The sequence below is a fragment of the Sebastes fasciatus genome, chromosome 12 (assembly GCF_043250625.1).
Source record: "Sebastes fasciatus isolate fSebFas1 chromosome 12, fSebFas1.pri, whole genome shotgun sequence".
NCBI lineage: Eukaryota > Metazoa > Chordata > Actinopteri > Perciformes > Sebastidae > Sebastes > Sebastes fasciatus.
In genome coordinates, this window is record NC_133806.1 from 3,565,119 (window position 1) to 3,580,790 (window position 15,672).

Sequence of the window (15,672 nt, forward strand, 5' to 3'; positions counted from 1 at the left end):
AAATTATCATAATGGAACAAACACACTTTCTGCTAACAATCCCGCAATGCACCGCATTGTATTGATGTAAAAAATACCATTGTGCAACTCTACAGCAGTCAGTGATGATGCAAAATGATGATGATGATGATTCATAAGTGTCCGAAACCTCAATTAAACCTGCAGTAGGCAGTATATTTTGAGCATCATTGGGCAAAAATTCCATAATAACCTTTCAGCATATTGTAATTCAAGTGTTCTGAGAGATAACTAGACGTCTGCACCTCCTCATTGCTCTGTTTACTGGCTTTAAAACATCCGTCAAAATCCGTGACGGGAGACTTTGGCCAATCACAGGTCAATTCAGAGAGAGAGAGAGCGTTCCTATTGGCTGTCAATCACTCACAAACTCCGACCAAACGGTCAAACTAGGCAGCGCTGATCAATATTCTGTTACTGTGATGCCTATTTCTCGCCTCAAATGTTTTCAGAAACATCTTGTAGTGCACTGGTTAGCTGTAAAATGAGAACGTTTGCTCTGACTGCGTGGGCGATGCTTGGTATTTCCTCAACTTGAGCTCAACATGGCTGCCGGGTCACAGACTTACTCATTGAGCGGAGAATGCGAATGATTGACAGCCGTCTACTGTCACGATATAGCGACCGTTTTATAAAAATAATTAATCATATTTGCTCCGATCTTGCCTTCTTCAGCTTTAAGAGGGTGCAAATATTAATTTGACCCTCCAGGTCAGTTCAGTCTCCCACTATATATCATTATATTATTAAAAACATTCCCATGGGAGCTTGTCATGAAAAGTATGTAAGTGGCCTTTAACTTCTTTGAGAGCGCGTTCCTATTGGCTGTGCTCCGGTCATGTGACCGGAACTTGACTTTCCTTCACCAGATTTCACAATGACGGTGGCGTCACAAACTTTCTCAATTTACAGCTAAACCGTACACTACAAGATGATTCTGAAAACATTTGAGTAGAGAAATAGACATTAACGTAACAGAATATTGATTCATATTTGATCAGCGCTGCCTAGTTTGACCATTTGGTTGGAGTTCAGAGTGATTGACAGCCGGCTCTCATAGACGGCAGCTGGACAGCAGACCTCAGATCAGCTCTTACTGCTTGTTTTCCTCCGGTCTGTGAAATCTTGCAGATGCCGTTAGGAGCACCGGAGGACACAGAGACACATGATTTTTTTTCAGTTTACCTGTTTCATGTACTACTGTCACGATACAGCGACCGTTTTAATACAAATAATGAATCATATTTGCTCCGATCTCGTCTACTTCAGCTTTAAGAGGGTGCAAATATTAAAAATGATTTGACCCCAGCTCAGTTCAGTCTCCCACTATATATCATTATATTATTAAAAACATTCCCATGGGAGCTTGTCATGAAAAGTATGTAAGTGGCCTTTAACTTCACAGCGTGCTGGCAGTCTGCCTGGATGAGTTCAGCTGAGCAGCTCTACAATGAGAGAGAAGCCCCGTCAGCTCCCAGAATAGAAACTCCCATGTCGGTGCTGCACAGGACTGAACGGGACCCTCGACCCGACCGCTGTCTGTCTGTCTGCACAGGAAGGGACCGTCGGTGAAGTCTGCTGCTCACACTAAAGCCATATGCATGCAGCTTTTTTATTTATGCAACACAGACCTGTTGTTATTAACTGTTATTAGTCGAACCCCGCCCCCCCCCGGGTCGTCGCCCTGCTCCGCGTGCTTTCAGTCCAATATCTCACCTGTTGCCGCCGACAGCAGCTCTCACTGTCTCTCTGTCTCTCTGCTCCAACACGGTTTCCTCTATCAAACCAGACCAGGTGAAGATTAAAGAGCAGCAGGAAGGAGGATATAACGTGTCTGTCAGCCTCACAGGAACTCAACACGACCCTGACCGCTCGGTCTGAAAGTGAAAGCGCTTTAAAAAGTTTTGCCGAAGTGACGTTTTATTCCGCGGTTCCTCTCTTTAACGTCGTCCCGGGCTTTAAACACTATGATATGAACCGGAGGACCCACAACAACACGGAACTGTCAACGTTTCCCAGGTAAGAACTACTGTTGTTAGTCCAGGTAGAAGAGCTATTGTTTGCTGTTAGTTGTCTTTTACTCTAAGCTCGTGCAGTTCCTGTTGTAAATAGTAACTTCCCACGCGAGACTAAATGTGTTGAAGTAGCTCTAATGTCAGCCCTGACATCTGACATCTGACATCTGACTACATGAACGCGTTCCTGACCTGAGAAAGTTAGGAGTCTTTTCTGTTCTACATGTACTGTTTTAATCCATGTGCTGCACCCATAACAAGGTGAAGTCATTTAGCTTCCTGGTGTTCAATGCATTCACAAAGCAAAACTATACGTTACTGCTTGAAACTAAATTCTAAATTCTACATTCTAAATTCTGAGTTCTAAATTCTAAGTTCTAAATTCTAAATTCTTAGTTCTAATTCTATGGCTGTGATTGTAAAATAGTTAATTGATTCAGAGGTTACTGAATGTTTCATCCTAGACCTCTGACCTATAAATACAGACCACCTGAATAACATTAATTCATTCATTCATTATCTGCAGTGGTAGAAAGTAACTAAGTACATTTACTCAAGTACTGTACCTAGGTACAGTTTTGAGGTACTTTTATGTCAGTATTTTTATTTTTTATTTTTATGATACTTTGTATTTGTTCTCCACTACATTTCAGAGGGACATATTGTACTTTTGAACTCCTCTACATATATCTGACAGCTTTAGTACAGCTAGTTACTTTACAGTTTAAGATTTTAAAAACAAACCGTGTTATCAGTTTATAAAATATGATACTGTACAAATTGGGACATTTTCTTAGAAATCTGGGAACCGTTTCTGTCACATTCCAGAGAAACTGAGATTAACAGAGTGTAATCTAGTTTGACATATCTCTGAGTTAAAAATAAATAGTCACAGTCCTGTACGTGGTTCTGACAGGTGGTACTGTGTATATGTTCGGGTTAAAGGGCTGGGAGTAAATCACAAATATTGTCCCCTGAACAGTTTTGTTGCAGCCTTTATTTAATTATTATTTTTTTAAATATTTGATTTAATTGTATTCATACTATTATTTAATTATTTTATATTCTGTTTTATTTACTCTTTTGTAAATGTACCTTAAACACACAGTATGTACTCTGTATTTATCCTGTGTGGGTGGCGGGACCACAGTGTTATACTGTAAGTAGGTGCTGGGAATCTGGGATGTGAATTAATTCATTCATAAATAAATAAATCAATTTATTATCATTACTATTTTTTTAAACTTATTTATTTATTTTTATTCATACATTAAAAAAGTGTCTTTTTTTATAATTCTTATTTTATTTATATTTATTATTATTATTATTATTATTATTATTATTATTATTATTATTATTACTACCTTTTTTGTCTACTTTTTTGTCTACTTTTGTACTTTTACTCAAGTAATATTTTGAATGCAGGACTTTTACTTATAACAGAGTATTTCTACACTGTAGTATGAGTATGTTTTCTTAATTAAAATATCTGAGTACTTCTTCCGCTACTGCTTATCTGTTAAAATACCCACACTAACTTTGTCTGACCTAAACTGCTGCTTCTCTGTCAAACCTTGTCCCGTGACAATAACTCCAGCTTACATAAATTCCCCTTTTGTTTACAGTGACCCTGAGATATCTCGCCTTTTATCCCTCCATCAGGGACGCACAGGGTAAACAGAGTGGGTGGGAGTATACAGTAGGTTGAGGCAGGATTGTGAGGAGAGATAGCCTTGGGTTGGGAGGGTTTTCTGTCTGGGGAGTTCTGCCTTATAGTTATTGTCCGTCTCACTCACACACACACATACATGCCTTGTTTTGACTAGCTTGGGACAAATCTGTGTCTGAGCCCTGTGTCCTAGGCTGTCATTAATGGATCACTCTTTTCTTGCATCACAATTCCCAGAGATTTACTGGGGCCAAAGGAATGTCAGTCAGCAGTTGAACCAGTAATGATGCCAGGAGTTACACACAGTAGAAGGAGGGAATTTGATAACAAGTGCCCTGAGAGATTTTCTTTATTTCTAGATTTGTTATTTTCTAACAGAGATTTTCTAACGTGAAGACCTAATTAAAGCCTACTGGTTAATTTATGTAAGGCTTAAATTAAGCTTTTCGTACTGTGACTCTTTCTGTGATATTCAATGCATTTACGTAGGGCTGCACAATTGGTCAACATTTTTGCAATATTGCACCTCCTGCAATTTGAAAATTGACCAGACAAAGGTCTCTCCATGAATCAATGCTGATCCTACTGTTGGCTTTTCCTGCCTCAGCCTCCCGACGGCGGCCGGAGGGAACAGGGGAGACAAAGTGAGAAAGTTGTCTTCTTTTGTTGAATAATAAAATGAGTTTATTAAAAAGTATTATTTTGGTATTGATAACGAAACTTGGGTATTGAGTTGACACTAGCTTTAACATTTTCAAACAACGACCAGGCCTTTCTATGAGTGGTGCTGGTATATCCTGACGTGAACAACTGAACTGAGGGTTGAAATTGCTGAAAAGTGTTCTCCGCATAAAGCTGCCATTGTAGCCACGGCACAACATTTCATACTGACAGCAGCTCGTCAGCCAACTTTCAACAGGAATGTAGAAAATACACCACGGAAAGACAGAATGAGCCCAGAAAGGCATTGTCCAATACCACTAGCTTTTTTTGTTGTTAACAAGTTGTTTTCCTTCCTCCGTTTCAGTAAGCTTGATTCACAATGCATTTTGCTGTCGGTATTTTCTTGAATGTGACACTGAGCTAACTAGCTGCCACTATCAGTGGTTTTGCATATGTGTTGCAACCAAGGTGTCAGGCACGGTCTGTCACTTTGTCCTCACACTGACAGCTGGGTGACGGCGAAAACTCGCTCGTCTCACCTGCTTTTCCTGCTCACAAACTTGCACTGTGACGACAGCTTCCTGGTCCTCGGCGCCGAGCCAGCAGGAGCCACATGCAGCGGGTCCAGAGGTCGCTGCTGGTGGGTAGTCCACACAGCATGTAATCTGTCAGACGACAGCATGCTCTTTGACCCACTGTAAGAACAGGTCCATGAAAATGTCTGTTTTGATCTGTTTTAAACATAGGCTGTATATAAAAGTGGACGTAGTCACCGCTACATCACCCCTTGATTTGTGGACTGCTGTTATGAAGCCTCGAGTTTGGCAATTTCGGTTTTTGGTCGTCGCCATGTTGTTTTTTTTAAACCAGTAGTAACACAAGAGGGTGGAGCCAAGTACAACTGAACGCTGAATATGACATTTTTAAGTGACCAGAGGGGTTGTAATTAACTTCCATGAACTGAAAACGCACTGTGAAAGGGTTAAAGTTGTAAGACGAAAACACAGACAACTTCCAGACTGGACAACGCTGTGGTAGCGACCTATCAATCACAAGGTAGCCACGCCCTAAAGCATCTCCTGCTTCATCGTCTATTTGACTCTAGATGGGACCATAATTTACTAAATGAACATCATGCTGTATTGAAGAAGACTTGAAACTAGCGATTGAGACCATAAACTCATGTTTACAATGTTTACTGAGGTAATAAATCAAATGAGAAGTAGGTTCATTTAGACTTCTATACAGTCAGACTTCTTTTTGCAACCAGAGGAGTCGCCCCCTGCTGGCTGTTAGGAAGAATGCAAGTTTAAGGTACTTCAGCATTGGCTTCACTTCTCAGAACCGGAGGTGGCCCCACTGGTTTTAAGGAAACAAATCTAGTGCAACATTTAAACATAATAGATTGACGTAACTTGCGCATGCACACTTATAGAGGTGTAGCTGTTGCAGACATTATTTCCCCTTTTATACAATCCTGCAGAAACCAATTAATGTTCTAAATGGAGCAGAAGATTTTCCAACCAAAGAGCAAGACTTTATGTGTTTTTCCTGAGCCAAAGTGTAGCAGGACCAGAGCAAGGAAGTGGCAAAAAAAAGGGACTCCAGTGTCTCAATTTTGACAATAAAAATAAGAAAATGACTTGTGCTCTGTGGAAACCTTGTGTGATGATGTCAGGCATGCTATTGAACACAGAGTTTTAAAGACTGGGGATCTGGTCTGTTTGATTGAAGCCACAGCCTGTAATTGTGGCCAATAAAAAGAATATGCGATTCCTAGTAGTTCACATGGCTTAATAGCTGGTTTTGCTCTTATGCCTTCTGCAGATGAGAGGACGTCACTTACAGTAACTACAGAATTTAGTCATCTGGATTGTAGATGCCCCTCTGGTCTGTATCATGTCACTGTGTGCCGCACTGGTACATAGGGGTGTAAGAAAATATTGAGTATCGCAATATTATGATTTGTGATTCTGTATCGATTGTTAGAAACAATGTATTGATTTTCAATTAATAGTTTACATGCAAGATTAACTCATTAAATACTTTATTTCATTTGTAAAGAGATGTGCTCTCTCAGTGTGTGTCCTCTCAAAGTAGAGCTGTGATGTTGGATGTTGCAAGTGATTGCGTAAAAAAAAAGTTTACCCAGATTTTATGCATTGGGTGGTGTGTTCTTTGTACTAGGACAGTTTTCCTAAAATACGATTTAAAATAAGGCTGTCAATTGATTAAAATAGTCAATCATGATTAATAGCACATTTTTTATCTGTTCAAAATGCACCTTAAAGGGATATTTGTCAAGTATTTAATACTCTTATCAACATGGGAGTGGGCAAATATGCTGCTCTATGCAAATGTATGTATATATTTATTACTGGAAATCAGTAAACACAATTTTGTGTTATCTTTGACAGCCCTAATTTAAAATATTCGCAATATATCGCCTTACTTACAGTATCACTATAAATTGAATTATAACCCCTGTATCATGATACGTATCGTATCGCCAGATTCCTGCCAACACACAGCCCTGCCTGTGCAGTACAGCACAATGCAGTGAGTGTATGTTGTGGTGAGCATGACTGATTTCACAACCTGCTAATCCTCTGAAAATATTTCAGTCTGTGAACCGTAACATGACAGCGAGGTGAAGTAGACGTTTAGAGTTTTTATTTTTAAGTCTTTTCAAGGTCTGCAACCAGGAGAGGTTCCGCTTTTGGTCGGTGACAGATTTATTTAATTGCAATAACTTGGACGAAGGTTTTGCACTCTAGAGACAAATCATAAATTCTGACTGTGATCACTTGTACTTTATTTTCAAAGTGTCTGTCCTTAGACCTTCATCAGGTAAAAACCATACAGGTGTTTGTTAACCCATATCAGTTTTACCAGATGAAATGCAGTAAATAAGGTGAGTACAAGTGATTGACAGGATTTAATGGGGAAACAAGATTTTGAGTTTGTGGCGACATCAATCTTTCTTATATTGTGCCAAATTCGAAATGCTGCTTCAGCCCACAGAGCTGACACACATGACCTGTCTGCTGTTTGCACTGCAGTGCACACAAAGCCGGGTCAGTTCATCGGTGTCACTCACTCCTACCTGTTGCCATATTATTATATAATTCAATTCTACAAAAAAACTCCATTAATATTGTAAGTTTAGTCATCGATTTGAGTGAAGTGAGAGCGGCTTGACCTCTGTGGATTAAATCTGCATTGTACACTGCCCCCCCCTCTTTACAGGGCAGTTTTGCTCACATGCTCCGCGTGTGACATGTTTTCCCCATACTGTCCTGGCATTGAACGCACAGTGAGAGGCTGTAATCGACATTCACACCCACACAGAGCATGCCACCGTCAGAGCTCTTTTGTCCTGTGTGTTGCTGGTGGAATATAGCTGTTGTCAGTGTTGACTTTATGGTTTTGTGTACACAATGCTTAGCCGCACTTTTCCTTTCAGTCACTCACCGACGAGGGGTCCTCTCCTGACCGGGACGGGGTCATTTCAGAGTGCTACTGTGTGTTATATTAATCATTTCAGAGCTACAGTATATGCTGTTTTCAGTTTCAGGAACAGATTAGTCAAACTTTATGCGGCTCACCGCAATAATTAAATTCTTCTGCGGCGGGGAGGTATCTTCATGTGTTTAAATTCTTGGTAACATACTGTAGGGTCAACATGTCACAGGAGTCACAGGACTCTGTTTACTGATTGGCTGTGGTGGCATTTTCTGGCTGCACTTCGCCGCTAAAAGTTAAACTTTTCCCAACTTTTAGTTGCACTTCGCCGCTGCTCTGGTGTGAATTCGGCGTTAAATATGCTTAGTTAGGCCCAGGTCTTAATGCCAACATACTAACATGTTTCAAAGACGGTAGTGCAGTTGTAATGGTGCAACTCAAAATACAAAGGTAGGGATTTGGAGAGAGAGTCTGTAAACATAACTGTATATATAATATGACTCAAAAGGTGCTGGATTGTTGACACAATATTCATGTGCTACTATCACGATATAGCGACCGTTTCATAAAAATAACTTTTTTTTTATCATATTTGCTCCAATCTCGCCCACTTCAGCTTTAAAAGAGACTCTGATGAAGCAGCAGCAGCATTGGAAAACTGTTTTTAGTCACTTTTTCTCATGCAGCAGAACTGTTTATTGACGGACTTCTATCTGGATTATTTGAGATCAAATAAACAGGTGATATGAATGGAGATGACTGAAACTTCAGTGGAGCCTCAGTGAAGGAAAGTGATAAGACTTTGCTGATTTGAGCACATGGTGAGACGATATGACACCAGAAGCATTCTGCTGTGTTGTTTAGCAGACGTTACTCTCTCATACTGCCCTGACTGTGTGTGTGTGTGTGTGTGTGTGTGTGTGTGTGTGTTATGGTGAGTCAGCTGTTGTTGGTTATTGCTGATCTGTGGTTGATAATTAGCATTGCAGACCGATAAACAGTCTTGAAGTCTTCTAGGTTTCAGTTTGAGAGTTTAGGGTTATGTCTTGTTACCTCTGGGTATTTATTGCATAACTCATACACACAAACAAACACACACACACACACACACACACACTCTGTTCACTCCCTCTGCTATCTTATTCTCCAGAGGCGCTCCCCTCCCCGCAATCAAGCCCAATTATATTTTGGGCACAAAACAGTTTTTTGTTCTTTGATCTGAGTCTCCGGCTGAACTTTGCCCTCTTTTTTTTCTGCATGTGCTTATTTTTTTTCCGTAGTATTCAGTGCCTTTCTTACTGTCTCCAGAGGCCTGTACTACGAAGCAAGTTCAACATACCCAGGGTATCTTGTTGTTATCTGGCTTAACTAACCCTAACAAACGAGATCACGCTAAACGGTCCTACGAAGGTGGTTATCAACTCGGTAAATCAACCCAGGGTTTCTCCATCTGGCTGTGAGCGAGTTCAGATGAATGGGGCGGTGTTTTCTAAAAGTAACACAGTTGAAGCTGCCAAATGCAGGAAGGATATCTGGTTAAAGAAAAACTCCCGATGTAGGAATGCGTAAATTAACAGACTTATTAATTTAACGGAATACTCAAAAGTCCGACATAGTCGTCTAGATATAAATAGCTTACAGGAGTGTAATGGATGAATGGATTACACTTCTTTAAACCCTGTGGCTAAGATGTGGCGTGTATGACTATTTCAACCTTCTCTCAGCTGCGTCTCCGTCTCCGGCGGTGTGAAACGGACTCAAGAGCAAGTAAAAAAAATAAATATAAAAACATAATTCAAAGCGGTAAACAGCCACAGCATAAATCCAGCTGTCCTTCCTGCATTCATCAGTTAACTGTTGTTTTCAGCCTGGATTATGACTGTAACGTCTTCATATGTGTGTAATATTATCATATAATCACTGCACTGAGCTCTGATTGGTCAGTAGGAGGTGCTTTTATACGAGTTGATCTCTTATCTGGAACATAACCTGCTCCGGAGCAGGTTAGCTGTTCAGCATCAGTTACCATGGCGATCTACCCCGGTAAGAAGTGAACCACCTTCGTAGGACGGAAAACCCTGAAGGGTTAACCCTGAAGTTACCTCGCTATTGCCAAATCCTGCTTCGTAGTACAGGCCTCAGCTGTCTCTTGTTTTGTCAGTGTATTGTGCTTGTTTAGCCTGTTGTTTGTTGCATTTGACAAACTAAAGTGTTAACATGAAAGCATGGACTTTACTCCTGAAATCTCTCTCTCTCTCTCTCTCTCTCTCTCTCTCTCTCTCTCTCTCTCTCTCTCTCTCTCTCTCTCTCTCTCTCTCTCTCTCTCTCTCTCTCTCTCTCTCTCTCTCTCAGCTCAGCTCCACAGTGTTGATAGTGTATCTGAGTGGACTTTAGCTGGAGGTCAAATAGCGAACTCTTACACTGATGTTTGTTTGGATAATAATGTAATTTGGTGTGAAGCTCTCTCTGCCTTGTTTTCCCCAGAATTTGACAGATTTTACTGCACAGCAGAAGGCCTTAGAGCACAGTAGAAACTATCAGTAGCGGGACAAATGATCAATGCAGTAATCGTAATATGTTCCCCTGAGATACTGGAGCTGAGGTGCATATTTGCTGAACTCCAGACATTTGACCTCTAAACTCTTCTGCTTTCTGCCAGTTCAACATGTTGCTGTGTGTAATAGTGATGCACCGATACCGGTTCGGTTATCAGGCCAATACTGACTCAAATAGCTGGATCGGATATCGGTGACAACGGGGCCGATCTATTCATTTCAATTCTATGTTTATATACTGTATACATTATATGCTGGAATTTTAATTCCTGTTTAAGTTAGACACAAAAACATGGGAAAATAGAGTCCAGGCTGAAAATTACCAAAGTGACCCTTTAATTATGCAGTAAATGGACAGCATTAGCTAATTCTTGCTTTTTGTGCTGTTTTTGATGTTTTAGGGTTGTGTTTTCTCGTACAGTAACACTAACACTGTGATGTTTAGAATCATTTATATCATGATGCCAGTGTTACTGTGGGCATCAAAGTCTCCCTTTATATAAGAACAATATGATTATAACACAAACCTGACAACCTGCCAGCCAATTAGAAAATACTTCTTTAAAATACTGTTATTGAATGGCTGGCATCTGCCTGTTAAAATAATTTGCATTTACCTTGATGCAAAATCTGCTGCTCATTTACCTTTTCTTACAGAAAGCATTTTCTGAGCTGTGAAATTAACTGGTTTACTGTAAACTGCGGGTGGTCGGTGTCGACCTGCTAGAGAAACTGCAACTTTGAACACATAAAATCTGCAGTTTCATTTAATTTAAACCGATCTGCTCCTTATAAAAAATCTGGGTAATTTTCTGTGGAAAACTATAAAACCGAAAATAACAATTCAGTACGAGTGTTAAAAGGTCTACTAGGTTGACCACATCAGCCACATGTCTTTATATTGGGCGCTAGTGCTTTTCCTATTATATATATTTTTATTTTCCGTGGAAAATTCATGTTTTCTTTTTTAGTAGCTTCCATGTCATGAGATCCTGTGTATCGGTATCATTTACTCTTACTGCGTAGACCGTGTAAATTGCATGAGTCGTGGACCATTAATGACTTTTTTCCCCTTTCATGTCACATCAGTGACATTTATATTCCTGTAGGTGATAGCCATGTCAGTCCTGAAAGTGAGAGTGTGAATTCAATTTTAATGTTTTCTTGATCACTTTGTCTCGGTTAAATCTTTATAATCCTCGTTATGATCAGAAGATCTGTTCAGATAAGTAATAGTTAAAAAATAAACCTTTTTATTCTTTTTTTTAGTACTTTATTGGAGGTATTTACGTTACACATTATCAGTTTAGTCACTTGTGTCATTCATCCTGCCACATATATGATTTTTTACTGTATTTAACCAAAGAAATTAAAGAAGGAACAAAAAACAAAACACTAAAAATAGTGATAATAGTTACTACTATTAACTTGTTTATTCTTATAGACGAATCCGGGGAAATACTGGAAGTAACCAAGTCGCCATTATTGCGGTGGCATCTCCCTACAATATGCATATGTTTGCATGCGCGTACAAATGTTCTACTTTTACCTTTACTTTCTATCTAAGGTCACTTTTGACAACGATGTAGGAGTTCGGGAAGAACCTGAGCAGTTCTCAGCTGCCTAACGTTAGCCTAATATGGTGAAACCAAGGATATATAAAGAGAACTGGATACAGCGTTGGAGGCGGGATCCCGTTCATTCCTATGAAAGTTGCTCAGTGGCGCATGAAGCCAAAATGGCTCGACTTCCGAGTGGAAAAGTACCCGGATCTTCCGGCAATCTTCCGCATCCATTGGGCCCATAGAGCAGGCGCAGTAGCATCCGTTCAGTCACATGGCTCGGTCACGGCTTGCTAACTCCGCCTCCCAGTCCTCGCTCCAGCCTCGGTCTGGGTCTCATTCACATGAACGGAGGAAGAGAAATAACTCTGGATTCAGCTATTAGTGCATTTAACAACTTTTAGGACCTAATGATTTAAATAAGAGCTATTCAAGTGTTCGTACTGGGAAGTTGATTCACCTGAAAAAAAATTAGCTGTTGAGTTACAGACGTCTCCTTCCCAATGCAAGTCTATGGGAAAAAGTATTTTTGGGCCCAGTGGCATCACGTGACTGACACAGAAGTTGCAGTACCGCCATTTGGCCATTCCGAAAGTCGGGATCGACGACCGGCGCACCTCCTGGGGGCTTGGCTGAAACACGTAACGTTGGCTAAGTTAAGCTGCTTAGCCAGGGTAGCTACCGATGTTAGTGGGCTAAAGACCCTCTCTAGGGTCTGCGGTGGTCCCACAATATAAATTAACTCAATCAACTAACTGTGGCGTTATTGTGAAATGTAATGTAGGTTGCTCTAACTAGAGCAAACCCGATGACCACAAAGTAAACATCATTCGGTCAGCATGACAAACAGAACACGTACCAAGTGTCTGTTAACTGTTAGCTGGTGACTCTCAACCGGAATCGTTGTGATTGCTCGTAGTGGCGGCAGCTGCGTCCTCATAAAACCTTCAATTTGACTTTAATCCATTTGAAATACATACTCATCTGTCAGAGACAAGCAGCCATGGACGCATTCGCCTGAAAGTCTCCAGTTAACGAGGTTAGCAAACAGTACAGTCACTACAACTTGCCACTGCTGTGATGGCGGCGTCCCTAGATTGCGGAACACGCAAAGCGTTCGCCGGGTTCGTCTATAGTCCCATCACACACATTATATCAATATAAAGGTAGATATTTCACAAATAATCGTCTAGTGCTCATTTTATAGGTGCAGATTTCACTTTATTTCACCTGGACCCAAGATTATGGATGTTGATGAAACTCCACCAGTGATGACAGACTGGTGGAGTTGGAATTACTCCAATAAAAAATATCCTCCTGATGAGCAATATTTATATATTTCCTCTGTGAACATTATTGTATTATATTTCCAAGGACAGCTCCTGTAAAGCTGCATGTTGCACATTTGGTGCATCACTAGAAACAAGCCTTTAACATTTTACACTTTACTTCCTGATGCTTTCTCTTTCCTGTCTGTCCATGCTTCCCCCTCTCCATGTCAGTGTGCCAGTCGTTGTTTGGAAGCCCTCACTCATATCTCAGCTGTATATTTATCTCTGTGCTTCCACTCCAGCTGCATTCCCTGCAGCCTAATAAGGTCTGGATACAAGGAGAGAGAGAGAGGGGGAGGGCACGGAGGGCGAGGGAGGATGGTGGGAAAAGGTTGGACAATAGGAATCAAAAGTATTTTCCCACAAATTGGTTTTGGTCGGTGCATGTGTGTGTTTGTTTTGACCACACAGTAGAGGACTAAAGGGCAGAATAGAATAAAGAGACCAGGATAATATAGGCCTTTAGGTTGACTCCCAAATGTCGGGTAGCACTTTGATGTAGAACAGTGTAAACACTATACAATGACATTTGCACAAAAAAGTACAACATAAAAGTACTTCAAAGTTGTGCTCCAACATTGTTGTGGGCTATTTCTCTTGTAGTATTTCACTGATTGTTGTAGTTCCATTCATGTACAGTCTCGCTGCTGATGCACATCAACAGCCTCCAACGGAAAAGATTTAAACCATTTATCACTCCTGTGTCCTTCACTAGAGGAGAGAGTCCCTGAAACACAACCGCAAACCACCGCCCACATCCTGAACTCTCTCTCTCTCTCTTTCACTATTGCTTCCTCTTCACTGTAAGGTGTTTTCTCCATCACGGACTGGTTTTTGGAAGCGGGGGGGATTTCTCTGTGTTTTTATTTAAAGAGCTTGTGCTGTACTACTCAGCTGTGAAATCCCCTCTGTGAACTGTCACCTGATCCCTGAAACGCCTTCAACCGTGCAGCAGCTTAGATTACCACAATATGCACTAGTAGTAGTAGTAGCTCTCATTAACTGCCTCCCCTGTCTCTGCCTTTTTAGAAATGCCCCAACATAACATGGAGAGCACCAGGAGCCCGTGGCAGCAGGGGCTGCGGCCGCCGTGGATCACCAGAGTGGCCGGAGGTCAGAGCCCCGCCTCCTCGGGGGCGGAGTCGGACACGGAGAGCAGCAGCACGGAGAGTGAGAGGGTGAGTGAGGGAGATGAAGTTGTCGATGGAGGTGATGCAGTAATTTGCCTCTTTCATGTCAAACCATAGACTGTGTGTATAGATGGACGAAGCATCTCCACTTCCCCCCCACTGTAATAAAGGTGAAGCGGTGTGAGAAGGAGAGATACCGCAGGTTCTTCTGCTGCTGGAACACCGACAGTTAACACAGATTTTAACTAGATGGTGAATCAGAAGACAACTAGAACATACAACTTTTAATCTGTGATCTGTCTTCAGTCTGGTATGAAACTCAGTGATGTTGAGAGGTAAAGTTATCAGATCAGTCCGGTCGGCGGCAGCGTCCAATCAGTAACTGATATCCAATAAGGGGGCGTGTCTTTCGGTAAAAGACTTCCGTGAAGCCTGCTCTCGTGTATCCTCGCTCCTCGCTCCTCGCTCCTCGCTCCTCAGAGATCCCTCCTCGCTCCTCGATCCTCGCTCATCGCTCCTCAGAGATCCCTCCTTGCTCCTTGATCCTCAGAGATCCCTCCTCGCTCATCGCTCCTCAGAGATCCCTCCTCGCTCCTCGCTCCTCGCTCATCGCTCATCGCTCCTCAGAGATCCCTCCTTGCTGTTCGATCCTCGCTCATCGCTCCTTAGAGGTCCCTCCTCGCTCCTCGCTCCTCGCTCCTCGCTCCTCGCTCCTCGCTCCTCAGAGATCCCTCCTCGCTCCTCGGTCCTCGCCCCTCGCTCCTCGCTCCTCCATGCAGAAATAAGAGCTTTGGGACGGTCTTCAAGATGGTGCACCAGAACAACTTCCAGTTCAAGCGAGGATCGAGGAGCGAGGAAACGACAAATAAGAGAATTGAGATGCACCTTATGTGTGCATCCCAAGTCTCTTAACTGTCATCTCAACATCACTGGAGTTTCATACCGGAGTGAAGACAGATCACAGATTAAAAGTTGTATGTTCTAGTTGTCTTCTGATTCACCATCTAGTTCAAATCTGTGTTAACTGTCAGTGTTCCAGCAGCAGAAGGACCTTCAGTATCTCTCCTTCTCACACCGTGGCTGAAGCAACCTGTCACTGAAAGAGCTATTTAAGACATGACAAACGGATCTTAAAATACTTTCTTCATTTATTAGAAAGACTTTTCTTTTCATGATCTGTTATTTCCCCCATTAACTTGTATTAAGGATACAGTTAAAGTCAGAGAGTGTAGGAGAAACACTTTTACATCATTTATCGTCATTT

General features: G+C 41.5%; 1 protein-coding gene across 1 annotated transcript in view; it reads left to right on the forward strand.

Moving 5' to 3' along the window:
* The first annotated feature begins 1,718 nt into the window (after positions 1–1,718).
* Positions 1,719–15,672, forward strand: part of phldb3 (pleckstrin homology-like domain, family B, member 3) — a 35,640-nt gene continuing 21,686 nt past the window's right edge. Inside the window, exons 1-2 of the mRNA XM_074652623.1 lie at positions 1,719–2,037; positions 14,308–14,456. Coding sequence (XP_074508724.1) covers positions 14,310–14,456 — 147 coding nt within the window. The 5' untranslated portion in view covers positions 1,719–2,037; positions 14,308–14,309. The remainder of the gene's footprint in view (positions 2,038–14,307; positions 14,457–15,672) is intronic.